At 36.1% G+C, this 27,812-nt stretch overlaps 1 protein-coding gene across 3 annotated transcripts in view; it reads right to left on the reverse strand.

Moving 5' to 3' along the window:
* Positions 1 to 27,812, reverse strand: part of Dmd (dystrophin) — a 1,999,854-nt gene that overhangs the window by 237,906 nt on the left and 1,734,136 nt on the right. For all 3 annotated transcript variants that reach the window (XM_090326714.1, XM_090326711.1, XM_090326710.1), the window contains one exon: positions 4,717 to 4,795. In XM_090326714.1, coding sequence (XP_090182840.1) covers positions 4,717 to 4,795 — 79 coding nt within the window. The remainder of the gene's footprint in view (positions 1 to 4,716; positions 4,796 to 27,812) is intronic.

Consider the following 27,812-nt stretch of genomic DNA (forward strand, 5'->3'; position numbering starts at 1 on the left):
TGTTGTTGGTAGTAGGAGTTAAACTTTGAGCTTGGGTGTTGTCCCTGAGCTTTTCAGCTCAAGGCTACTGCCCTACCCTTTGAACCACAGTGCCACTTCCATTTTCAGGTGATTAATTGGAGATAAGGTTCTTAGGGACTTATTAGTACCCAGGCTGGCTTTGAACCTTTATCCTCAGATTTCAGCCTCCTTAGTAGCTAGGATTAGAGGAGTGAGTCACCAGTGCCCTGCTCAAGGTTGACTCTTTTGTCTTATAAACTCTTTTTAATTGAGTTATGCTTTTACTATTTTCTATAGGAAATTCTTGTCATTATAAAATTGGAAAATGCCACTGTGGTGGGGCAGGAGGGGAGAAGATTTGTCCAGTTCTATGATCCTTTAGAGAGAAATTAATTGGTGTGCCTGCAAAATGGTTCCATAGCTACTTACTATAAAGAGCTAGGGACTATCTTCCCCTTAGAGTATCAATTTATAATAAAGGATCAAGATTTCCAGTGATAGAGAACTTTATCTCCTTTGTTTTGTCAATCTTATTGATTGCAGAAATATTGCTTCCAGTGATAGTTATTATAATCATAGAATATTAATGTTCTGAGAAATACAGATTGTAAAATACTCTTTTAGTCAATTGTAGAACTTGTAAAATATTAAGACAATTGTAGGTTCTTATTGTGAATAGCAGAAATTTTATCTTTACTCAAATACATAGTTATTCCTTTTGGTGAGAAATGTGAATTTAGACTACAAGCCCAGAGAACTGACAAAATGCTCAGATAATTTTCTTAATCATTGACATAGAAAGAGACTTAACACTGCTCTTATCAGCTATATACATAGTTACATACATGTAGTTTTTCTAATTATGTGCATATTTGAAGTTATACCATTATATTTTTACCTTTTTCTTGCAATGGCAGAGTATTATAAGTGGTAGAATAGAAGTGGTAGAATATTAAAGTAGAATTGAAGAGAAGATAGTGTCTATCAATGGGTACAAGTAATATTTTACACTAATTTTCTCCTCATTTTCTCTCAGATAAAAGAAACTGATTCTTTAACAAGTAGAAATTAGGACATCAAGAACAAATAGTGAAGAGAATCTGCCTCTCCCTTCTGACAAAAACTGGATAAATGCTGGTGTAGTTTCTAAAATGGAGAGTGTTATGTGTGTATGACTCAGTGTATGTGTGGTGTGTGTATGTGTGTGTGTGTGTGTGTGTGTGTGTGTGTGCATGTGTGTGAGAGAAAGAGAGAGTGGGGAGGTGGAAGGGAGAGAGAGGGGGCAGGGAGAAGCAAAGAGAGATAGGGAGAGAGATACAAGTAATATGTGGAGAGATAGAATCTACTTATATATTTTTATTTTTGGTCATGGGGCTTGAACTCCTGGCCTGGGCACCTTCCCTGAGCTCTTCAGCTCAAGGCTAGTACTCTATGACTTGAGACACAGCGCCACTTCCAGTTTTTTGGTGATTAATTAGAGATAAGAGTATCATAGACTTTTGTACCTGGGTGGGCTTTGAATCAAAATCCTGAGATTTCAGCTTCCTGAGAAGCTAGGGTTATAGGTGTGAGCCACCTAGTGCCCAGCTAAAATGTATTTTAATTTGTGGGGTGAATGAAGCCATTTTTCTTTATGGACTCTAATTAACAAATAAGTGACGTTTAAGCTACCCTGCCTCAGACATGGTTTGATGATCCACCTAACTTCAGGCACAACTTTCTAGAGACCCATTTGTCATTGCTCATGCAATACCTTGCAAATGTAAACAACTGTTACTATAGGATGTTAGTTAGATAAATGCAGTTAGGCATTTATTTTGTAGGAAAAAAATCTGATATGTTATATAAATTTACAAAGTATATTAGACATAGGGGTATATATAATAGTGAGCATTTTCCCTTTTCCTGGTGGTATTAGAACTTGAATTCACTGCCTCATACTCATTCAGCTTGCTTGCTGAGCTGATTGTCTATGACTGGAGCCACACCCCCATCCAGGATTTGGTTGGGCAATTGGAGTTGAAAATTTAGACTTTTCTGATTGTCTAAGCTTTGAGCTGTAATCCTCAGTATTTTAGCCTCCTGAGTAGCTACGGTTATAGGTGTGAGCCACTGACACCTGGCCTGAAATAATGTCTATATTGATCAATTCAGAATTGTTATGGTAATTTGTCACAGATACAGAAGAGAATTCTGGCCAGACATTTACAAAATTACTAAGAAGAATATATAAAGAAACACAGTGTTTTTAATATAGTTGGAAGGACAAAACAACTTATAAAACTTGTAACATGTTTTATATTCCTACTTTAAAAGAAAATAAGAGAATTGGGACTCTCTCTCTCTCCCTCCCTCCCTCCCTCCCTCTCTCTCTCTCTCTCTCTCTCTCTCTCTCTCTCTCTCTCTCTCGCACACACATAGAAACACAGGCATATACATACACACCATACACACACATATATAAAGATGGAAAATATACAAGCCAAAAATTTTTTTTTGCCAGTCTTGGGCTTTAACTCAGGGCCTGAGCACTGTCCTTGGACTTTGTTAAGGCTAGAGCTCTACCACTTGAGCCTCAGCACTACTTCCTGCTTTTTTAATATGTATGTGGTACCGAGGAATTGAACCTGGTATTTGTGCATGCTAGGCAAGCACTTTTACCACTAGGCCAAACTTCCAGCCCCATAAGCCAAAATTTTATAGTGGTATTTTTCTTAGTGGTAGGATTGTAGATAACTTTTCTTTATTATTGTACTCTCTGCTTTCTAAATGTCCCTGGCTGAGAATATATTACCTTTATAATTTAAAATAGGACAGCATGAAGACATAGTCTATGTTTAGCCTCACTGTTCTATATCTTCAATATCATTTAAAACAAGTTGAAATGTTTTTAAATGCATGAGCAAAGCATTGTGGCATATATTGATATTTCTTTTAGGTATCTAAGAGATTAGTGGATTCCAGGGCTGGCTTCATTCAGGCAAATAGATCAATCTCTCTAAGAGCGTCCATGTCTCTAGAACTGACCTTCCTGCACCTGGCTGCTGATATGATATGTTTTGAAAGGTATGAGGTTGGTCTGGAAGCTCAGAGCTTCTGGCTGATGTTATACCACTAGAGAGCCATTCTTCAAGCTTATGGATTTTTACCCTATTAAAATGCAAATCACCCAGGAGAAGTACACATTAAACCTTACCTGTCACCTGGGTTAAATGAGTATAACATATCATTTTCTGGGAAGAGGTTTTTAATAGGGAAGACATGAGAATTTGGGAGAGGGGGCATAAGACAGAGAAAATGTGAATGAATATATAGAGTACCTGAGGATTAATTAATATTCATAATAGTATTATTTATATTTATGGTTTGTGAGTCATTTTGGAATATGCTATCACATTTAATCTCAATTAAATAGAATGGTGTCACCAAGACAAGTTAAGCAGACTAGAGATTTGGAAAAATATATATAGGTAATCTATAACCTTTATAATTTTATAGTTCTACTTATAAAAGCCACTTTCTTACTCATTGAAACATAGTTTCCCCCCTTTGGCAAATTTTAAGCATGTGTGATAGTGTCTAATATGTAGACCACACACATGTAATTAAGGTTAGAAATTCAAGAAATTATAACTTCTCACTGAATCCATTATGGATATATAGGAAAAAGTTAGGATCAATATCTTCTAGGCATTTTGTTCTAAAACACAACTGCCAACGAGAGAAATGTGAAGGTCCTAGTCAAGTACTCCACAGAGAATGCAATGAAAAGACCAAGAAATCAGCAATAAACAGATGCAGCAGAAGATTCTAAAAGAACCATATAGAATCACTTCTTCTCTACAAAATGTACTAATTAAGTGAAAGTACAGGACAGTGGTTAAAAACACACATGATTGAACCATCTTTTTTTTTTAACTTTGAATCAGCTATCTCACTAGGTACGTATATGTATGTCTCAAATAAGTCAATATTTGTAACATTGCCAGGCAAAAAGGATTGCCTTGAAATGATAGGTAAACCCTTATACATACTCCTATGTGAACAGAAAATAATATATCAAAATGCTGATAGATGATAAATTCATACAGGAGACGTATAGCTTTTAAATATCAAAAAATTCAACATATGTACTTGTATAATCAGAGATAGAGTTGCATAAATTAACAACCATCCAGTTTATCAAATTCACATATATTGCTATATCAATAGAAGGTTCTACTACTTAAACATTCAGTTAGCTAAGGCTATTATTCTTTAGATTAATTATAAAATATGCAATATTTACTAATTATAACTAAATGATACAAAAGTCAGAAAACACAATAAAATATTAAAACGGGCAAATTTGTACATTGAAATTTCCAATTAGAGTCAGAAGGAATTTAATGAATTATCATAAGCATAATAATAAATAAAAGAACATATATTATATGCTATGTCATAATTAGATCATATGAGGTTTTTTAAATTAACTGATACTGGCAGAAATAATGGCAAACATTAATGAAATTGGCATGTGGGATTATATTGCAGGAACGAATTATGCATTGAAGATGCAGTGAAGACTGACCTCCCTAGTCATTGAATTTTGAATTCATTCACAATGTTATATTTCAACATATTTGATACTTCTTCCTATATGTAGCAATGTTTAACTATTAGCTATTAAGATGCACTGAAAAGGTTAAAACGTGAAAGCTGGGAACAACTTACTGGAAAGGAAGTGCTGGGATGCTGGACCAAAATCCCTGTGGGCCTCATGCAGCTGCCTGACACGGTCCTCCACAGCCACCTGGGACGACAAGTAGAGAAACAGTTTTTCATCATATATAAGGAGAAGCCATTAGAACAAGGTTTCCTTTTTGTTGAGATGGCCTACCTCTCCAAGGCTGAGAAAAACTAAAGATGTAATTCATGATTCCGGTTTTAATATATCCTAAGTATAAACTGTCTCAAGACCTACTTCAAAACAAAACAAGGTACACCACACAAAGGTTTTGATCTGTTTTGTAAATGACAAGATAATACTTTTTATACAATAATCATTAACAAACACAAAGAAGCAACTGTCTCATGCAGTAACATCAAAAAGTACAGTTCCACTGCAATTTTTTGTGGCTGTGGGGCTTGAACTCTGGGCCTGGGCTGGGCTTTGTCCCTAAGCTCTCCAGCTCAAGGCTGCTGCCCTACCTCTTGAACCACAGCATCTCTTCCAGAAACTCCATTTTTTTTGTATGTGTGTGTCCGTCCTGGGGCTTCAAATCATTTGGCTTTTTTTTTTTTTGCTACTTTTTAGTCACGCTTACAGTTCTGACTTTTATTGGTTATTTGGAGATGAGAGTCTTTCACATTTGTCTGCCTGGACTGGCTCTGAACTGAGATCCTTAAATCTCATCCTTCTGAGTAGGTAGGATTATAGGTGCGAACCACCAGAATCCAGTAGAAACTCTTAATTCTACCAAAAACAAGGGGCTTAACATTTGGTACTATCCTAACTGGTTAAAGGATATCACAAATTACATATTGTTTGTCTTTTACTCAGGCTATTGTTTTTGACCAACTTTTTTGGAGTTAATAGCTATGACAATTATTGATAATTAAGAACATATGGCCAAGAGTTTAGCACCAAAGAAATAGGGGCAAAGATTGAATTTGGGATCAAATAGGGTACACAGTGTGATGAAAAAATTTCACATTCCAGTTTTCAGTGGATTTGGAAAGTACTGAGAAATATGCCTCAGGCAGTAGGAGAAATATTGCCATCCATTTTTTTCTCTATTAGGATTTTTGTAACACACACACACAGACAGACACACACACACTCAGACACACACACACAGACAGATACACACACACACACACACACACACACACACACACATATATTCCCAGTGTCCTAAAAATCTCAATGAATTCCATTCTTGGTGGGAATAAAGGAAAGAAGTTCATGGAAGTGAAATGGTATACTTTCTCATGTGGCATTTCACCAAGCCAGTATTAACGGTAGCCTCAGGGTTCGTATGTCTATCACTCTGAATGTTGGTTTGGTTGTCAACAGTCTATGGCACTTTTATGAACTATCGACTGGCACCAGAACTTAGGCTCATGTGGTGTGGAGAATTCTCAACAAATAAAGCAGATCTTCCTCTCATCAGAAAAGTAGTTCAGATAGTCTAGCCTAACATCACCTTGAAGTTTCAATATCAATAACATATCTAATCAATAACATACCTAATCTAGAGCAATCATTTTTCACTTTTGCTTTAGCCTCTTCTTTGCTTAGGGAGAATATTTGGGTAATGAAAAGCATTCCAAAAGTAATACAGGATTTGCCTCATTGTTACTAACACAGAAGCATAGGAACATTCTAAATTTACCTGATCAACCTTATACCTCTGTAATTTCAGGCAATTTAGCTGTGGAGTCCATCAAACTCTCTACTATTCTGTGATATTCTGACCAACTTAGCTCCTAAGAGATTTCTTTTTATGGTTGCTTTTCTCTCCAATTCTCTTACTTCCATTTCCTCACTACATAAGGATGTTTGAATTCGTGTGCTTACTATCCCATCTCCCAGGTTAGAATGAATCCTTAGCATTCTTACAGTATCAAATTTATATGTGAAGGAATTCTATTATATCATCCATTGTAGGTATGAACACGAGTTATCTTCTAAAATAGATTGTACACACCTTGGTATCAAGAATCCTTCATTGTCACCCTCCTTAAGTGCAAGTGCGCTGACACCAATTGCCTGGGTGTGCTGGTTAGTTCTTGTGTCAACTTGTCTGTGCCATATGATGCTCCGATTAAAAATTATTCATGGATATAACTGTGAGGTTTGTATCAGAGTCTATGGATTCAGTTTATTTCCCTTCCAAATATCCAATGGATAGGATATCCTATCCATTGAAGGCCTAAAGAGAGGAAAAACGTGTCTTCTTTTTTGGCTCTCCTGCCTACTTGAGCTGTCACTAATCTTTTTCTTTTTCATATATTTTTATTGTAATTAATAGAAGGGTTACATTACATTCGCCAGATGGAAGGTGCATTACTTCACATACATTGATACACTTTCTCATGTTTGGTCCCCATTTCCCTCCCCCCACCCCCACCCTCAACTTGTTTTCCCCTCTTTCTTATCCAATTTCAAATAAGCAAATACGCATATATCCAATGTCTTTTCCTGTCTTTGCACTGGGATCTACCCCAACTCTATGCCTTTTGCGCTTAATTGGAAGCCTCCCACCAGCTTTCCTGGACCTCAATGTTGGACAGCAGATCAAGGCTCTTCTTAGCCTTTATAAAGTTACAATATAATACCATCAAATTATCTATCTATCTATCTACCTTTTTTCCTATTTCCTATTTCTTATTTTCCTTTTTCTCTGAAGAATCTGACTAGTACAATGCCTGTGTAAATCATTCTATTATTAATTTTTCATTTGTAAAATTTGGGCAGTGATATTGCCTATTTAGCTTTTGTAGGGTCAATAAGGCTATATGTTATATATAATATAAAATATTTAGCTTAGTTTGTGAAACTATAATTGTTGAATAATGGTTAATAGATAGCATTATTGTTGCTATTATGGTTAAGAAAAGGAGACAAATAAATTTTAGTATGCAGTACCCTGTAGACAATATAAAATTGGCAATATTAAATACTGGGTACAAGACAATATGAATCAAAATTTAATCTTCATAATAACTCTGTGAAAAGACTTAATATTACTCTACTTCACTGATGTAGAAATAGCCATGGAAGATTTAAAAAGAAACATATTTGGCCAGGCTAGATGATACACATCTATAATCCAATCACTTGGGATGCTGAGGCAAGGGAACTGAAAGCCCAGGGCCAACACCTACAGGCTGAAAGGCGGACAGGAAGCTCAAGGAAAGCCTGAGACACATAGGAAGACACTGTCTCAAAAACAAAATCAAAGCATAATTTGCTACTAAATTGGCAGTGCCAGGTTTCTTTTCTTTTTTTTTTTTTTGCCAGTCCTGGGCTTGAGCTCAGGGCCTGAGTACTGTCCTTGGACTTTCTCATGGCTAGAGCTCTACCACTTGAGCCTCAGCACCACTTCAGGCTTTTTTCTATGTATGTGGTACCAAGGAATCGAACCCGGGTCTTCGTGCATGCTAGGCAAGCACTTTAACCACTAGGCCAAACTCCCAGCCCAGTGCCAGGTTTCATACTGGCTCAGCCTAGCTCTTGTTGTTATTTACTATCTGGGAAATTAAAATTGAATGAAGGATATTTTATAAATACTTTATAAATAGTTACCTATTCAATTTATCCACTTAAAATCAATTAATTGGCTGAACACCGACCAAATGAAATATATATATATATATATATATATATGAAACTTTAGTCATCAGTGTATTTTATGACACCATACAAAACAAATTCTTCATCTTTAAGAACAAGATACCATATAATCATGGAAAATGGCTACACATCTACACAGGTAACTGAATACAAATCTAAGTTTAGATGGGTTATTTCATGAACAATTTAGTCAAGAGATAAAGGTAAATGTTTGGAGATAAGGTGGAGAAGATAAAAATGGTACATAGGATTGGAAAATTATCTAAAAATCTTAAGGAAAGGGATGCTACAGATGGTAAAGGAGTATTCGGGAGCCATATACCATGCCATTTGGGTCACCAGCACCTGAGCCCACCATAACTCTCAATCTCTAAAGGTAGCTTCCTTCTATGCAAGGAGATCTCCAGTGGTAGCTTCAAGAGTTACTTCATTCTATCACGAATTTAAAATTAGATCAAAGCAAATTTCCATCCTATGACTCAAACTTACATGAGGGTGAGACTGAAATTAAAAATGTATCATGTAATGGAATAAAATAATCAGGAAATATTCTTAACTAAAAAATATAAGCACAAAGATTTCATTTTGCAAATTATTTTTTTGCTCTATGCAAGAACTTTATTTTAAATCTAGAGTGCTTTGTATAAAATGGGTATTTATATTTATGTTACAGATGCCTTTGAATTCAAGGGATATGTTTTTCACAGATACATTTATTTCTAATTAGCAATGGATCTCATTCAAGGCAATCAGGAATCAATGGCAAAATCAAGTCTCTGCTCTAGAGTATGAACAAAATGACAAGAACAAAGGGCCAGAAAGCTTAATGAATAATAACAGAAGCAGTTAAACAACCAGAATGATACAAAGAGATACAAATTGACTGAGTGAAACTGCAGCAGTTAACCTAAAGAAATATAGCAGGGGATATAAACACCAAAGAGAAGGAAGCATTTTCCTGTCCTTGGACAAAAAGCATGGCAAAAAGATTGTAATTCTTTTGACAAGGAAGAAAGGTAATCATGAAGACACTCCCCTCCAATTTGGTAATGACCAAGTATTGAGAAAATAGTATCACCTGACATTCATGATTCTGTCTTTTCAAAGAACCCAGAATTATGCCTGTTCCTTCTAGGTCTGACGTTTGCTCTATTTTCCTTGTCAGTTTTCTTCCCTGGATACTGAATATTTTACAAAGTAGCACAAATTCTTCCATAGGAATTTGTCATCAGTCTTTTTTTTTGTCAGTCCTGGGGATTGGACTCAGGCCCTGAGCACTGTCCTTGGGCTTTCCTCAAGGCTTACCACTTGAGCCATAATGCCACTTCTGGATTAGTGAATGTGGTTCCAAGGAATGGAACCCAGGGCTTCATGCATGTTAGGCAAGCACTCTACCACTAGGCTATGCTCCTGGCCCTCATCAGTCTTTTATTTTCTTTGTGCCAGTCCTGAGGTTGGCACTAAAAGCCTGAGTGCTAACCCTGGGCCTCTGTGCTCAAACATAGTACTGTACCACTTGAGCCACAGGTCCACTTCAGGTTTTTTTGTTTTGTTTTGAGTTGGTTATTTGTCATGGGACTTTCCTGTCTGGGCTGGGTTTTTTTTATTAAAGAATTTATTAACATTGAATTTTACATCACATTTTATTTTATTTTATATTTTTATTGTAATTAATAAAAGGGTTACATGATAGTTGCCAGATAGAAGTTGAATTAATCTACATACATTGATACCCTTTCACATGTCTTGGTCCCCATTACCCTCTCTCCCACCCCCCCATCTTGGTTTTCCCCCCTTCCCTATCCAATTTCAAATAACTAAATACATCATATTTTAAATGACAAGTTTAACAGACAAGTGTTCAAGGAGGGAATCTCTATTTACATTCACTGGGAGTTAGTATTTAGAACTTAATCAAAATTAGGCTAAGGGTTTGTATGTCATAGAAACATATTAATTTATGAAATAAAACATGTCTATAGTCATAAGTTTTTATGTCTATATAGTTATGTTTATATTTCCATTACCATGTCCATAGCTTTGGGTATGCAGATATTGAGTCCTCGCTCTTGTACTCTTTGGATTTAATAGCCACATATTAAGGGTACCATGCGCCTTTTGTTCCTTATGTCTTGACTTGTCTCACTTAACATGATTCGCTCTAGATTCATCCACTTCCCTGCAAATGCCATTATTTTATCTTGTCTGTTGGCTATGTAGAATTCCACTGTGTATATATATCACATTTTCTGTATCCATTCATCTGCTGTAGGGCATCTGGATTGTTTCCATCGCCTGGCTATTGTGAATAGTGCAGAGATGAACATAGCTGAGCAGGTGTCCTTATAATATCTTGGGTCATGATGTTCAGGATAGATGCCCAGAGGTGGTATGGCGGGATCGTAGGGAAGGTCTATTTTCAGTTCCTTAAGAAACCTCCACACTGCTTTCCAGAGTGGCTGAAGTAGTCTGCATTCCCACCAGCAGTGCAGTAGGGTTCCTTTTTCTCCACACCCCCGCCAGCAACTGTCATTGTCTGAGTTCAAAATCTTGGCCATTCTTGTTGGGGTAAGGTGGAATCTTAGGATTGTTTTTATTTGCATTTCCTTTATGACCATAGATGATGAACACTTTCTCATATGTTTTTCTGCCATTTTAATCTCTTCTTCTGATAGGTCTCTCTTTAGTTCCTTTGCCCATTTAGTGAAAGGTTTATTGGGTTTGGGGGGGGACAGTTTCTTGAGTTCCCTGTAGATACTGGATATTAAGCATTTGTCAGATGTATTGTTAGTGAATAGCTTTTCCCAGTTGGTTGGCTGTCTCTCTACTTTTGCGACTATGTTTTTATCTGTACAGATAAACTTTGGAGAAATTTGGAGCAAATTTTTAAATATGCTGAGTGTGACATTGACTAATGGAATAATTTAAAGAAAGAAACATTTGAAGGCAACCGATGTCTTCACAAGCAGTAGGCACTTAGCACTAAAGCATTTTATTCTGTGTGTAATTAGTGAAGGAAAGGAGCTATGATAAATGTTTGAAACAATAATGTCTATTACTAGAGCTATGATTTTAGTCAATGTAATATGGTATATGTAAACCAGAAAGCAAAGGTCAAACAAACATTATATAGCAGTACTTTCCATTCTGAGGCAATTAATTTTTCACTCTGTTAACAAATGTTAACAAAAAGTAACAAATACTATAGTCTCTATTCTTTGGAAGCATAAAAGGTAGGAGGTAAGGAATAGTGACAAGCCTTGGAAAGGCCTGGGACAGTGTTCAAGAGTATTGAGGAAGATAAAGATACACAATTAGACTGGGCACTAGTGGTTTATGGTCTGCAATCTTGGGTCATCAGAAGGCTATGATCTGAGGAATTTAGTTCAAAGCTAGCTTAAGAGACAAATTCAAGTAACAACCAGCAAAAAGCCAGAACTGTATATATGTCTCAAGCGGTTGAGTGGCAGCCAGGAGCAAAACACAGGTGAAGAGAAAGTTCAGGACCCAAAGTTCAACTCCACCACACACACACACACACACACACACACACACACACACACACACTCATGCACACACATACAACTCAGGATATATATTATCTGAATATTCATGTGACATGATCCACTATTTTAGAGGCAAGTTGAGTTTTTGAAAGGTTTGTCTGTCTGACCCAAAACAGATTCAAACAAAACCTTGAGGTTGTGACTAGAGGCTGTTGAAATTGACCAGATTTGGGTTGATATGCAGCATTGAAATTAAGAAACTATTATTACCTCGAATGTAAAAGAAGATGCAAATCAGAAAGTATTTTTAATTGTACTTTATTGTTGGGATCATATATAGAGGGGTTACATTTACATTCATCAGGTAATGGGTGCATTATTTCTTGAACCTTGATACCCCTCCTCATGTTTTTGTCCCCTTTCCCTCCCACCACTGCCTCTCAATCATCTTGTTTTTCCCCTTCCGTTCCCTATTTCAAATAAACAAATAAATGTATATACAATTTTGTTTATTTATCTGTGGGGATGGAGTCCAGGGCTTCATGTATGTTAGGCAAGCGGTCTGACACTAATGTATTCCCAGATTATAAACTTAATTTTTGGAGCAGTAAATAAACTCTTACGAGTGCAAACATGTAGGATGTGAAATACAGCAAATGGAAAGGGAGGAATGGCATTATGCACCTAGGGATTCATTTGAATATGGTGAATTTCACTAGCAGTGAAACTTTTAACTGGAGATATGTATAGCTAATCAGAGATGAACACTTTTGCTCAATCATTAAAGGAATGAAAAGGAGGTAAGCCTAAAGGGCTTGAGTGAGCATTGGTAGGTGAGTTGAGAATGAAGAACTAAAATAGTTTAAATGGAATCATTTAAGTAGACAGAAAGAATCCAGTTTCTCTTGTATTAATAGGCAATGCCCTGTTTTCCTTTTTATAACTAGCAATAGAACTATAACTTCTTGGAAGCATACATCCTGTTTCTACTATTAGATCATGGAGCATGAAGGCTTAGAACTGGAAGAAATGTTATCTATTGATCCAGAGGGTCTATTCTGCAGAACTATCCCAGATGGGAAGAAAACTGCCATCTGGTCCACGAGTGCTCATCATCTAATTTGCAGTAGTTCTTCAGGAGTGGGGGGAAAGTCCTTTTTTAAAAAAATATCATCTATGAGGACAGTGACAATTATTTTTTTCCCCTATGTTAGCCTCAGTGACTTAGCCCAGTATTTGGCATGTAGTGGCTATTCAAGTCATGTTAGTTGAGTGAATTAATATATAGTTTATTCATGGATTCACCATAACAACTACATTTTAAATAGTTTCCTTTCCAAGATTCCTGACACAGGCTTTTAGAACGCCTTTCCCTTTCTTCTCTCTTTCCAGTCGTTCCCCTCCCTCCCATCTTCTTTTCCTTCTTCCCCTTCACTATTCTGTCTTTCTTTCCCTTCCTTCTAATTTCAATAATCAAAGTAAGACATTGGAAAGAATCAAACAATTTAGATTCATTTTGGCTATAATATTAAATAAAAATAAAGCAATAATGTTTATATAACAGCCCAAAAGGCAACAAAAAGTCTCTCATGTTTGTTTTATTCTAATTTAAAAATATTTGGATAGCTATGAGAGCCATATATTCTTCTTTTCCTTTTCCTTTTTATTCAACTTCTGCAAACAATATGTGTTTGAAGAGACTTCCTGTCTTGCTCCTATAAAAATTTGTTTTGCTTTTTATTCCTTCTTGTGTTGCTGAGGATTGAAAGTAAGGCCTTACATCTATTTGGCATTTGCAGTACCACTGAGCTACACCCACAACCCTAGGAAACATCTCTATATTCATTCAAAGGATAAGTAATAGAATGCAATACACCTTGTCTGTCTTGTTCAGATTTTAACACAATGTCTAGTATCCAGGAGATGCTGAGATGCTTACTATCATCGGATAAGTAAATGACATTTTGAATTCTTATAATTTGTTTGGCTCTATGCTAACCACAATTGTGGCAGACTTGCAAGTGTAATTACGGGTTAATGAATGAGTATTAAGTTATCTAACTAAATACTAACACATTCTTTTTTGTGGGTCATGGGAATGAACTCTGGGCCTGGGCATTGTCCCTGAGCTCTTCAGCTCAAGGCTACTGCCCTACCCTTGAACAATGCTCCACTTTCCATTAGTTGGAGATAAGAGTCTCAGGTCCTTTTGTGCCTGTGCTTTGAACTTTGATCCTCAGGTCCCAGCCTCCTGAGTATTTAGGTTTACAGGTGTGAGCCTCGCACCAGGCTCCTCTATAAATTATTTTAAATAAATTATCTGAATGTAAATGTTGATGACTTAAGTTTGCTTTAAATTCTCAAGAGCTTCCTTTTTTTTTTCTTTTGACTAGTTAGGAACCTTGAATTCTTTTTTTTTCCTCACTGGAGGTTTTGGAGGGGCGCAGATCACTTGATGATGGGGAAATACATCATTTCTTCTCAGTGTCCAGGTGTTTCTATTGATACTAGATACAGAAATTGTACCTTCTCTAGGCTACAGAAAGCATGCAGCTAGGCACATATATTTTGATTTTCCAGCTCTCAGTTTGTCTAATCTCTTGATAAATATTATGGACTTATAAGACCTAGACTTCACATCTATACTGAGCCCACATAAAAAACTCCAACGCAAACCAATTCCAATCAGTAAAACTTCTTGTACGGTGAGGCTAATGAACAAACTACAAACATGCTCATGAGCATCTTCATACAGTCTACTCAGAAGTTTTTGTCCTGCAGTTTTGCAGCCACTACAGTATTCTGAGTGCATGCATTTAGAACTCATTCTCATTTCTACACCCTTACTGTGTACATGACTAAACATTATTTGGGAAATGGGACTGAGATTTAGTAGAGTTTGAGTTAGAAGCCTTTTGACTAAATGCAAGTTTTTTCATTTAGAATCCATTCTTCAAATTTAGTTATAACAGAGAAAAAAATAGGTCTGGTATAATGTTTAAGATGAAGGTTGGTAACAAGTATAGATCCAGGTTTGTTAAATACAAGCTCCACTTCATTCTTTTATTGCTTCAATTAATAATTAATTAATTATTGCAATTTAAGAGACTTAGCAATGAAACAACTCCTTGTATTTGATCTCATGCAAGCAATGAGTGCTGACACAGTGCCCACTCCAGGTAGGAGTATTATTAGTCTTGTCATGGATACTACTGTGTGCCAATTGAGACCATCATTAACCCATCTTTTTTTCTGAGATGTACTTTTGCTATATATATAGTCAGACTATCTATCTATCTATCTATCTATCTATCTATCTATCTATCTATCTCTCTATCTATCTCTCTATCTATTTATCGAGTCAGCCCAGGCTGGTCTTGTACTGTTGGGGTCAAGTAATCCTCCTTCTGTAGCTGGAATGCTTTTAACTAGGAATTTGGGCTGAGACCCTTTAACTCTGTCCTCATAGCTTAGACTGGAGACACCTGTGTGGTCCATTAAAATTATTCCTTTCATTGCTTCTCCATTTCCATTTTATATGTCATTATTGATTCCTCTCTTATTCTTTGATGATTCTCCTTCTTCCTCCTTTCCTTTTCTTCTTCTCTAACTCCTCTTCTATCTTGATTGTATTCTAATCTATAATGAGTTACACCCCCAGAAGTGACTTCTTTTCTATACAAAATACTGGGAGAACACACAGACTTCATAGTGGCTTATATGAATTGGCTATACATTCCTGAAATGTGTGAGGCATGAAGAGTCCTATCCTAGAGGCCAAGCTCTATGACCAGTATTAGTCTATTATGTAAATGTGTGTTTGTGTGTGTATCTGTCTGCCTGTCTGTGCACATATGCTCACGTATTAGTATATGGTCTTGGGGTTTGAACTCAGGGCTTCTAACAAGCACAATCACTTGTATCATATCCCAGTCCTCTTGATTTGAGATACTGGCATTTGTTCTCAGGGAATTGTGCTTGCCAAGAAGGTATTCTGCTGCTGAGGCATGACTAAACATTTTGGCTTTTGTTATTTTTTGAATAAAGTCTTGTTTCTTCCTCAGACTGGCCTACCCAAAAGTCTTTCTGTTTATGTTTCCTGTGAAACTGAGATTACGGGTGTATCGCACCATGCTCAGCTTTTTATTGATTGAGATGAGAGTCTCACACATGTGTTTGTCTGAGGTTGAATTTGAACTGTGACCCTTTCTCTCTCTCAGCTTCCTGAGTAGGGTTACAGATGCGATCCACCACATCTGGCTCCAATCTTATTTGTTTTAGCATTTTTCAGATAAAGTCTTGTGTTTTGTGCCCAGGACCAGCCTCAGATCACAATCCTCCAATCCCTACCATCCTTACCTTCCAAGGAACTAAATTAGAAACAAGCACTATTACCCCAGGCCCTTTTTTCTCTAATTCTGAAAAATTCTTACCTGAGAAGCAAGAGGAGAGAGAGAGAGAGAGAGAGAGAGAGAGAGAGAGAGAGAGAGAGAGAGAGAGAGAGAGAGAGAGAGAGAGAGAGAGAGAGAGAGAGAGAGAGAGAGAAGCAAGTCCTTTGTCCATTGTTCAGGCTTAAAACTTCCACTTCACCAATTTCTAAAATGTACTTGGAAGATTTGTTTGTTGCTTTTAGTGCTCAGCAATTCAGCAATTGCCTCATTCTGTGATAATGGAGTCAGGTTATATCAACATTATGTTGGCTTCATAGACCTAAGTACCTTAAGGGTATTATTAATTTTAATTTAGAAAAGCAGCAATCAACCTCCTATCTTGCTTTGTTTGTGAAAATCTTTAGTTTTAGTTACATCTACAAATAGTTATGAAAATTGTGACAGGGAGAAGATCATAGGAGAGGTTTGTTCTATTTGCTTTGTAAACATTTTACCATGCAAAATGTCTCTAAAAGATAAAAGTGGAATTATCCTATTCACATGATATAACTTACTGCAGATTTTAACTTAAAAAAATAGGTTCTCCTTTTGAAGCCTCTCTAATAAGTCTCATGATTTGCAGTAGGAGCTAAAAGTCAAATGGTTCTCACCTTGCAACACCATTCTATTAAATCCTTTACATTATGACTATTTATTCTTCAGCCTTATTTATTCTACATTTGGAAGGTATCATGCTCAGAGAAAAATTCCAAGGCCATTGGAGCATTCTTTTCTAAGGTTATTCAAGGCAAAAAGTAGCATAATGTTCACATGTTAATTACATAATTATGCCTCCTGGTATTGAAATCTAGTATTCCCAAGGACCAGACGTGGCAATTAAAATAATATCAGTGGGATAAAAGAGAACTGATATCATTCAGAAAAACAAAAAGACAGCATATACAGGAGTAAATAAATTCATTCTAAAAATGATTGAAGCAGTTTGAAATCCTGAAGATGAATGAAGAAGAAAAGGATACAGCACCAGAATATTTTAGCCTCAATGGCAAAGCCCTTACGTTTTGGGTAATAATACACTTGTAGAATTTCAGTTTGTTCGACTAACCATCTTTTTTAATGAAGGCTGGAAGGGGGAATTTGTTGAAGCCTGCAAGCTATAATCCTTAACCAAGGAAATCAACCTCCTTAAATCCTACCCCATGCTCAGAGTATTTCCAAAGCTTTCTGACATTGACTCCCTTCACAGTCAATTTGTCTGCCTATCAAAGAACCTTGTCTGCCAGGAGCCCATTTTCAGATCCCAGCTCTCCTCGATGACAACTGAAAAGCGCCTTTCTTTTCTTTCACTGATGCAGAGCTGCCAAACCAGTATCAGGCCATTCTTTATAAATCAGTAAACCGGAAGATCTCATCTACTGTACTTTCAAATCCCCCAACATTCAGTCCCTCTCTCTCTCTCTCTCTCTCTCTCTCTCTCTCTCTCTCTCTCTCTCTCTCTCTCTCTCTCTCTCTCTCTCTTTGGTGTTTCAGAGGATACTGCACATACTATATAAACCAGTCATTCATTAAATAAATTCTTCATAATAAAATATAGAACAATGCATTTTTATTGGTTCTCAGTGGAGATTTGTCAGAACTGGATTAAAACTGGATTCACACCCAGGCTACACAAGCTTTCTCCTACTGCCTTCATTATACTTTTCTAACTTAGGCAGTAGCCCTCCTTCAATCTCCCCCACTGCTTTCCTCCTCCTTTTTGCCACCTGTCTCTACTTCCAAGGCTGTTTGTAAGCTCCCCGAATAATCATAAGGCTTCCCTTAACTATTTTAGAGATTCCTTTAACTATTTTATTTTCACTTCAAATCTAATTGAAAGCTGTTTTTTTAAATGTGGATTTGCAATAGTGCAGAAAACTACATTCCACAATACAATGTGATCTTTTATAGGAGAAACAAAAGATTGAATTTCTAGGTCATCACAGAAGTAGGTATACTTCCCAGAACAATAATCTCAGGTACTTTATGAGATTTTTCCTTTCACTAAAGCAAGAAATCCTAAAATCCATCAGGATACATGCACTGTACCTTGACTCTCTTTTTAATCCTCAAGTGAAACCAAGACAGTAAAGTGTAATAAAAATGCATATAGCCCCAGGCTTTGTGCCTTAGCAAAGAGAGGAAAAAAATAAGCTTCTTGACTTAATATGTCTTCTGTGAATAATCAGCCACTGCATTTTCAGATCTTGCTTTATAATCTTAATGTATAGTGGAGAACTTCATGCTCATGGTATGACAAGAATAAAGATTTCTTTTTACTTTAAAGAAGAGATCACCTCCCCACTCGGTTTCCAAAGAGAGACATATGCCAAGTTCAAAGAAATAAAATTAAGAGAGCAGAGAGCTCTTCACTTTTAGCAATGCAGGTTTTGTATGTTACCTGAAGTTGCCAATGAGAAGGGAAAGGGGAATGGGAAAAAGAAAGGAGGGGAGGTGAAAGGAGGGAAGGGCAGGGAAAGGAGGGATACAGAAATTGTGAGATTATGTAACCATCATTGGTTTAGGAGCGAGCCTTCTGGGTTCAAATCCCAGATGTTTATTTAGCTTGTCCTTCTCATCTACTAGTCTTTAGCTGATTAGTAAATATCCCCAGGAAGATCAATGATAGCTCATAACAGGCTTCTAGTACTACAGCTGTGAGTATTTGCATTATAGGAGCAACTTTAATTAAATAATTAAGCAATTAATTACTCAAATATTTATCAAGTGCTTATAAACCATTGGCAGGAGAGAAAGGAGGAAATATAAAATCTAGGAGCCTATCATTAGTGAAATCATGGGTTAGATATATACAAATAAGCATACCGAAGTAGCACAGGAAAGATTTTTAATGTGATGTAGTCATTTTGATGATATTTCTCAACTACCCAGGAAGGTTTTAAATGAAGCAGATTCTTATTTCTACAATTTCCAGTATTGTTCTTTGGGGGCTGAAACTTTAGAATCCATTTTATCCTGAAACTCCATGGATGGTTTTCATGTGTGCCTTGGTTTTGGAACCATACATCAGACATAGTGGAAAGTCACTACTTTTCTGAGTCAGGGAGACAAAAGTCAAATTCCTTATTAATCATTTGACCATCAATATCTTATCTAGGAGATGAAGAGGCTTAGTTTCTTTGTTAATAGAAATACTGAAAAACAACAGCAACAGCAATAACAGTAATAATAGCAGACATGTATAGAACCATTTACAACATCCCAAATGCTCTTTTAATAATTTTATAGTTACATTTCACTTAAGGCTTTCACATGAGAAAGCCTTTCAGTGAAGGTATGATTCAGTCGATTTCATTCACTATTGGAATCCCCACATCAGTGCCTATCTCATAAGATGTACCCAGGTCAATATTTCAATGAATGAACACTTTAATTAATAAAGTGCTGTTATAATGACTATTTTACAAATGCAGAAATGGATGTACAGAGAATGGGATGTAGTTAAGTATGTGATGGGAAAAAGTACTTTTTAGTACCCAGTGTGTATTCCTTCCCCCCATGTCCCCGATAACAGAAAAGTGTTAAAAGAACTAATAGTGGGGTGGGGTGAAGAGTATCCAGATCAAATTAATGAAAGTAGTTGCTTTAAAACTGAGGTTTCAAACCCAGGTAAGCTTTTGATGAGAAAAATAGAAGAGACATTCTAGGTGGCAAGGACAGAATGTGTAGGTTTTGGTGCTAATTTAGACTTGGAAAAAGAGTTTAAATATTTGAAAGCTGCAAACTACAGGGTTGGAAATCTAGCGTGTTGTCAAAAGAGAGCAGTACTTGGCTTTCAGCCCAGTGCTGGTAGTTCACAGCTGAAATCTTAGCTATTCCGGAGGCTGAGATGTGAATGAGAATCTTTGCTCAAAGTAATTGAGACTCTTTATCTCCAATTCACTACCAGAAAAGCTGGAAGAAGAGCTATGTCTCAAGTTGTAGAGTTCTAATCTTGAGGAATAAGCTCACAGACAATGCCAAGGTCCTGAGTTCAAGCCCAACTACTGACACAAAACAACATCATCACCACCAATAAAAAAAGTTATTGTTTGTGAAAAGGCACTGACACATTAAAAATACATTAAAATGTGATTATTTTCCTTTTATTGTCTTGAAATGATAATCAAATTTAAGAATACAAATATTTAAAAAGAGTCACTTCTTCATTGTGTCCCTCTAGCTGTCCTGTTCCCCATCGTACTCTCATTTTAAGATTCTGAATCAACCTATTTATTCAAAGAAGAAAATCATCTGGTGAGAATGGTGCTTTGCAAATGGCATTGTCCAATGATTGGAAATATGGAGAAGGTGATGAAAGGATAATTTGCAAGAAAGAAAAATGAGAGATAGTCTAATAGAATATAAGAGGTTAAATGTCATAGAGCCAGAAAGAAGAGTGAAGGAAGTCTCAGACTTTTATCACATGCAAGGAAATATGTAAGTACCAGGAGATACTGCTGGCTTGGGAAGGTGAGGAAGCATTGGTTGACACAAGAAAGCAGTGGGCTAGGAATGGGAATGTAGCTCAATGGTAGAGTACTGATATTGCAGAGTGGGCTCTGGGTTTTATCACCACTAATGTAAATAAAGAAATCCACTAATAAAATAAAATGATGTGGTGATCATTTGCCTAACATTATGATAATGCCAAAGCAATAAATCATGAGTGGATGGACAAAACTCGGGGGAAAAAAGTGGCGAGAAAGTTATGAGAAAGACACTTGTGATTTGTAAGAACCCCTAATACCAATCATCCTGATAGAAATATCTTGATTATACCTTGGGCAGAGACAGTATATTTTGATACAAAATGTTTTAAAACCTACAGTTCATTTACAAGCATAATTTTTATCTGCAAAAAAGGTTGGAGAGAAATAGGATTGGGGTGAATTTGACAGGAGAATCCCCCAGAATTCCATATCAGTATTTGCCGTTTTTGATCTGTTCAGTTGGGGATAACCAGGCAATTTCAATCATTTAGCAGAACTGACAGAAGTGTGGCTTAGAGTAAGAGAGGTGGGTTCAAGAATCAATCAGTCTCTAGGCATTTTTCAGGTGCTTCTATATATAGACTACTGTGTGTTCTTGCGGAGGATGGCAATAATGAAACATGAGAAGTTCTTTTCTCAAGGACCTTTTATTTCTCAGAAAGGTAAATGTCCAGGAGCTAATAAGAGACTCTTTTCATATTCATCTTTGTGCTCCTGACCATTAAGAGCAAAATGTTTTTCTCAGGTGGGAGAGTAGTGGGAACTTGGGCAAGCTGGGAGTATCCAAGAAGAGACTGTACTAGAGTACCATGGTTTTAGAACAGATCATTGACACTGGCATCTCGTGTCCACTGAGGCGTATGTATGGAGTAGGTGATATAATCTTAAATGGATTAGAGATTCTTGCAATTTCAAATATTACTTATATTGTCTATTCAACAATTTATCATTTTTCCCCTTCCTTTTAACTATCTTATAATAGTTTGCAAAGAGCTTTCAATCAGTGATTGTTATAGTTTTTTCGTAATTGAGTTTCTCACGATTTTGTGACTAGAGATTTTAGATATAAACATGGTGTATGATTTTGTGTTTAGATAAAACTATTACATATTTTCATGAATACAGTACCAGTACCATTACTGCTACTATCTGAAAATGATTTGTGTACTAATATCAAACTTTTTTCTAGTTTTCCAAAGTAATGTTAAACCTCATACACAGAATTTTGAACATGTAGTCCTTGATCTAGGATTGAACACACATTGCACATCTTGAAGAAAACTTTTTTTTTTGGTTAGCTGATCTTTTTATCCCTTCAGGCATTACCCAGTCTTTTTATTTTTCTAGCCACAGTTCTGCAGATAAATTCCCTGAAGGTAAAAGCATCTATAGATGGTTCAAAACATATAAATTTGCTTCTGTTGTGTTATTTTTCAATAGAAATTCCAGAAACAAAATATACTCTTGCATATTAAAGAAGATATGCCATAGAAAATATTTACTGATTTCACTCTAATCTAAAATGTTTAATATTCTAATCTTAGCTGGTACTGACATTCATCTGTAATATACAATGTAGAAAAATACAACAGAGTGAACTTGTAGAGTAAACAAACCTACAGCCCAGGGATATTTAAACATCAAAACAAACTGATATTTTTGAAGTAACACTTTCATAAGGCAGTGGATATACTAAATATAAATGATTCTTATCTACTTCTCAAAGTAAAATCCTCAAGGACACTAAACCCAAAGAGAACTGAAGGCAGTTTCAAATTAATATATTTTTTTAAAAAATGAATTTTTATAAATATTCAGGAATAAGATTCTCCACTAATTCAATAAAACTTTTGTGCCTAATAGTTAAATAATTTGGATGGAATGTCAAAACAAGTATAAATGGTGGCAAATAAAACTAAATGCTAATTATCAAGAATTTATCAAGGGCCTAAGATTTTCATAGTAACATCAAATAGATATGTGTACATTCAATACATATCTGTAGAGCAGAGTTATTTAATTTCAGTACTATGAACATTTTGGCTCAGAAAATTCTTTGTGTGTATGTTTTCAGGAGGTTGTGGACACACAGGAACATGAGGACTATCTTCTGTATTACAGGATGTCTAGCAGCACACCTGACTTCTATTTACTAAGTGCCAGGAGCATATCATCTTACGTTATGACTACCTGAAATGTCTTTAGATGTCACCATGTGCTTTGGGGACACAGTTGCCCTTAGTTGAGGACTACTAGTCCATATATAAAGCTTCACCTATTTTGTATATGCAGATGCTGATATTTGAAAAAAGATTTGAACTCCATCCTGTGACAAACTAGTGGGGAAGGAAAGTTAACTGTTCCCAAGTACATACGGACTATCTTCAGCTTTAATCAATTTAGGACTTTTCTAATTATCAGTGCTTGTGCCAAGCCTCTGCAATGGACTGGCACTAACTCTTAAGATCAGTATTGTGATTTAGTGGATTCCCCATTTGCAATACTGTTTCATCCTCTTTTCCTCATAGGTGATATTGGTTAATAAATATGTCTAGGGGGGTCTGATTCGTGGATGACTCAATCTGTAAAATCAACCAATCAGTCAGATCATTCCATTCTCAGCATAGACAGCACATGATATGGTTTAGGCTATTTGGGTTAAAATCACAGACAGTTTGAAAACTTAGTTCAGAATCTCTCTGTCTCTGTCTCTGTCTCTGTCTCTCTCTCTGTCTCTCTCTCTGTCTCTCTCTCTGTCTGTCTCTGTCTCTGTCTCTGTCTCTGTCTCTGTCTCTCTCTCTCTCTCTCTCTCTCTCTCTCTCTCTCTCTCTCTCTCTCTCTCTCTCTCTCTCTTCCTCTCTCTCTCCTCTCCCTCCCTCTCTTCTCTTGATGAGGACATTTAAGGGGTCAGGAACCAATAGCAGTAAAGCTGTCTGAGCTTACTTTTCCTCAAGGAAATCAAAATGAATTTTCTGTCACTTACAATCAAGAGTTAAACCAATACTCTTTATAATAAAAGGAAAGCCATAGAAACGGTTAAAGATTAGTATTGCCTTAAAAGTTGTTGAAAATGAACTTACAATAATAACTATTAAGGGCTAGGTATATATGTTGTTAAATAAAAAGTTTAATACTTTTCTAAACTCTGAAGGCATTTCACAAAGGGCAGGAGAGGGCAGAATTATTTCTACTATTCAATAACAATAACTGCACCATAAATTCTCTCTAGGTTTTCCCCCCCAAACTTATCATAGAGAATAATAGAGAAAGGATACTTGATATTGGCTGCTGCAGTGCTGTCAATATTCATTAGTTTCTATTTCGTGTTGTGAGGCTTCATGAAGACTTGGATAGATTCCTATTCAGCATACCCCACCTCTTATTTCTCATTCCCTGTTGCCAATAGGAGGAAAAGAGTATTTACATGAATACAGTATTTGATTTCAGCCAATCCCTCAGGCTTGAGACAATTTCAAGAACTGTGTGCATTTAAGACTGTAAAGTTAGTCTATTTAAGCACTCATTTTTAATAGAAAGATGTATTTGAAAACTAAAAGCCACATTTGTTCTCTGAAAGTGTTTCAAAAGCTTCATTTTTAACAAGGAAAATTGACTAGCGCTGCTGGGGATCATTAGTTGGAGCTAGATCCTCAAAGGAGGTTCTATGTTAAGAAAAAGTACTTGGACATTTTAGCTAAGCTGCTACTCACCTGGGATTTCAGCATTTGAAAGGGTGCTGGGTATTGACAGACCCTAGTGCATATTCCCTGTGGTTCTGAAAAACATCCTATGAAATATTAACACTAGAGGTTCCCTGCTTAAAATAAGGGCTTGAGCAGTTGCCCCTAGTAGGCTGTTTTAGGAGATGTTGCCACAGATTTACTAACATCAGATTTGTACCAGGGATTGTCAGCCATGGAACCAAAATATTCACTTTCTTTCTGGAGAACTTATTGTTTTGGTCATTTCCTCTTCTATGTGGGAGATAGCAGTAAGACATGTGAATGCAATGAGGTCACCTTTCTTGTCTGGTTCTAAACCAATTAAAAAAGAAATTCAAATTCATTTTCTCTCAGATTCAGAGAAATCAGGGGAAAAAAACCCATGCAAACATAATTGCTGCCTAGTTGGGTATTATCTAACATTTGCACATTGATTCATATTTTCAGATTCTTTTGCAGTTGCTAGTTACAAGCAGGCACTCTGATACAGAAGTAGAGAAATACAAGCTGGGTTTTGAACATAGAAAGATTACTGGAAATATTTTCCAAATGGCTATGACCAAATGCATTTTGAATATGATTTTAAATTGCAAAAGGACCAAGTCATAGGCTTCCTATGTTTCTTTAGATGCTAATCATATTACGTCAATAATTGGCATAGGTCTTGGATTTCTCAGGGAATACACTGTGAATGACATAAACTGCAGGCATAAGAGCAAAACAATATGCATTCCCCTGGCTTTAGAAGGTCATTCATTGACTTCTTTCTTCTTTCTTCCTCCTCCTCGTCGTGGGGCTTGAACTCTGGGCCTGGGCACTGTCCCTGAGCTCTTCAGCTACTACCCTATCCTTTGAGCCACAGTACCACTTCCGGTTTTCTAGTGGTTAATTGGAGATAACAGTCTCAGGGTCTTTAGTTCCCTGGGCTGGCTTTAAACCGCAATCCTCAGATCTCAGCCACCTCAGTTGCAAGGATTATGAGTGTGAGCCATTGCACCTGACTTTTTTTTTGAATTTAGGGTTCCATTATATTGTTCAGGCTACCTTTTATCTCCTGGGCTCAAATAATTATCCTCCAAAAAATCTTGGATTTCAGGTACATGCCACCATATGTTGCTCTATTATCTGATTCTTAAGATACTTACTCCTTGGAAAATCTATTATTACAAATGAAGAAAAAAGATACAGAAGTTTGGAATGGACAGATTTGATCTGTAAATGTCTCAATGTTAGTTAATTCCAACACTGACTTGGTAGAGATGATAGAAGGATATTGGCTATTCATCATTCATCTCAGAATATTTCTACTTTTAACTATTTGCTTTTAATCAACATATATGTAATAATCACTGCTTTCCCCTATTTTGTATTCTTTGTGCCTTTTGTTTCACATTTTAGTCTGTTTCTATCGTTCTGATTTTTCATTCACTGTAAGCCATTTTCTCTCCTTATTGCTTTATTTTAATGTCTGCCTTATGCTACAGCGTAACTGCTTTGTCTCTCCATCTATATCTCTAAATTAGAGGGTCTCTCTTCCTTTTCTATGCAGCAGCTGCTCTTCAACATGTTTTCTTCACTTTTCTCTATTGTAGTATCTTTTGTGATTGGCCAATAGCAAAATGAAACTTACTAGAATCCAATTCTAAAAGCACTTTAGAAGAATGGAATCTTAGCATTTACTCTCCAAATCACTATCATCAGTATAGTTGGTGCAGAATGGTATTCCATTTAGAGACTCATTGGATAAGTATGAGTTTAACCTGGAGGCTACAAAATAACAGGGGGAGGGGATCATGTTCTTTTTGTCATTTGTAGCTGAGCACTTTGTGACTGACCCTGCTTCCTTATTTCTAATTATGCCCTTTGGAAAAGTAAACTTTTTTCTTTTATATTGCATAATGTGTAACATTTTTCCTACAATTTTGTGAACACTAATATATTTTTTTTGTTTTACAGATTATGCAACATTATTTTTGAATATCAAACTACATACTCAAGGAAGGACTCACCATTTCTGGATTCAACCTAGTATTTCCTGCCTCCCAGAAAACTAAAATCAGGTCCTATTTTAATGACTATCCATGCAACACTGACATCTATGTAATGAGAATGGCTCCATGTTCCTACTGATAAACCACATACTGATCTATTTGCTAATATGGGCTTGGTGATTTTTGAGAATCAACTTTAATACTCAAATGAACATTAACACTTACTGAGGGCTTAGCATGTGCTAGGCATTACACAAAAAGATTTATAATGATAATTTCATTTGATAATTCTAATAATCTCATGAGATGAGAATACAAATGTTTGAGTACCTCAGAATTGTTCATATTTCACCAGAGGATAGACACCTGGCAAACAAGTACACAAGAAGTTATTCAGTATTCTCAGACACTAGAGAAATATAGATTAAAAGGATAATGAGTTATTCTCACACATATATCAGAATAGGTTTAAAGAGAAAAAGTAATGATCATAGAAAATATTGGTGATGATATAAGAAAGTGGATCACTCATACATTCCTAGTTGGATAGAAAATAGGATTCTTTAGACTAGTTTAGCATTTTAAAACAAATATTAAACTACCATACTATGAGACAATTTACTTCAGCAATGATCACAGAGAAATGAAACGTTAGAAACCTGTACATGAATGCTGAAGGCTTTATTCTCATTATTCGGAAAGTAGAAAAAAAACACCTCATGTGTCTTCCATGAGATGAATTATGAAACAAAGAAAACAATACCCAAATCATAGATATTACTCAGCAATAAAAAGGAATCCACTTTAAGATTGAATTAGATGAATATCCAGAGGGTTATATTGAATGAAAAAAGTGAATCTTAAAATGATTATATCTGTATAGATCCCATGTCTATAACATGATTAAGATAACAAAATTAATGAAGCTTAGATTTGCTTTTGAAGCAATATACCATTAGACTTCTTCATACTAATATACAGAAAACTGGTATGGCATATACTTTCTTGGGCAAACTAGAAAAAGAAACCAAGAATTATTTATATGTATAAAAGAACAAAACTAGTTTTAAAGAAGACATTGGAGATATAACACCTGGATATATAAAACAGAATAGAGTCTGGTGAGAGACAGGTTTCTTGAGAAGGTGTTAAAAGGTTTGGGCAGCAGGGAAAGCTTATGATGGATCTATCACCACATCTGGAATGAGGAAATCCTTCTAGAACTTACCAACAGCAGAAAAAAAGTGCCCAGAAGTCACAAGTGCTAAAGTTATTCCACTGGTTGGGTACAGAGGGAAATGAAAAGGATGTTGATAAAGGAGGTATTAA

The sequence above is a fragment of the Megascapheus bottae genome, chromosome X, assembly GCF_031878675.1.
Source record: "Megascapheus bottae isolate mThoBot1 chromosome X, mThoBot2.hap1, whole genome shotgun sequence".
Taxonomy (NCBI): Eukaryota; Metazoa; Chordata; class Mammalia; order Rodentia; family Geomyidae; genus Megascapheus; species Megascapheus bottae.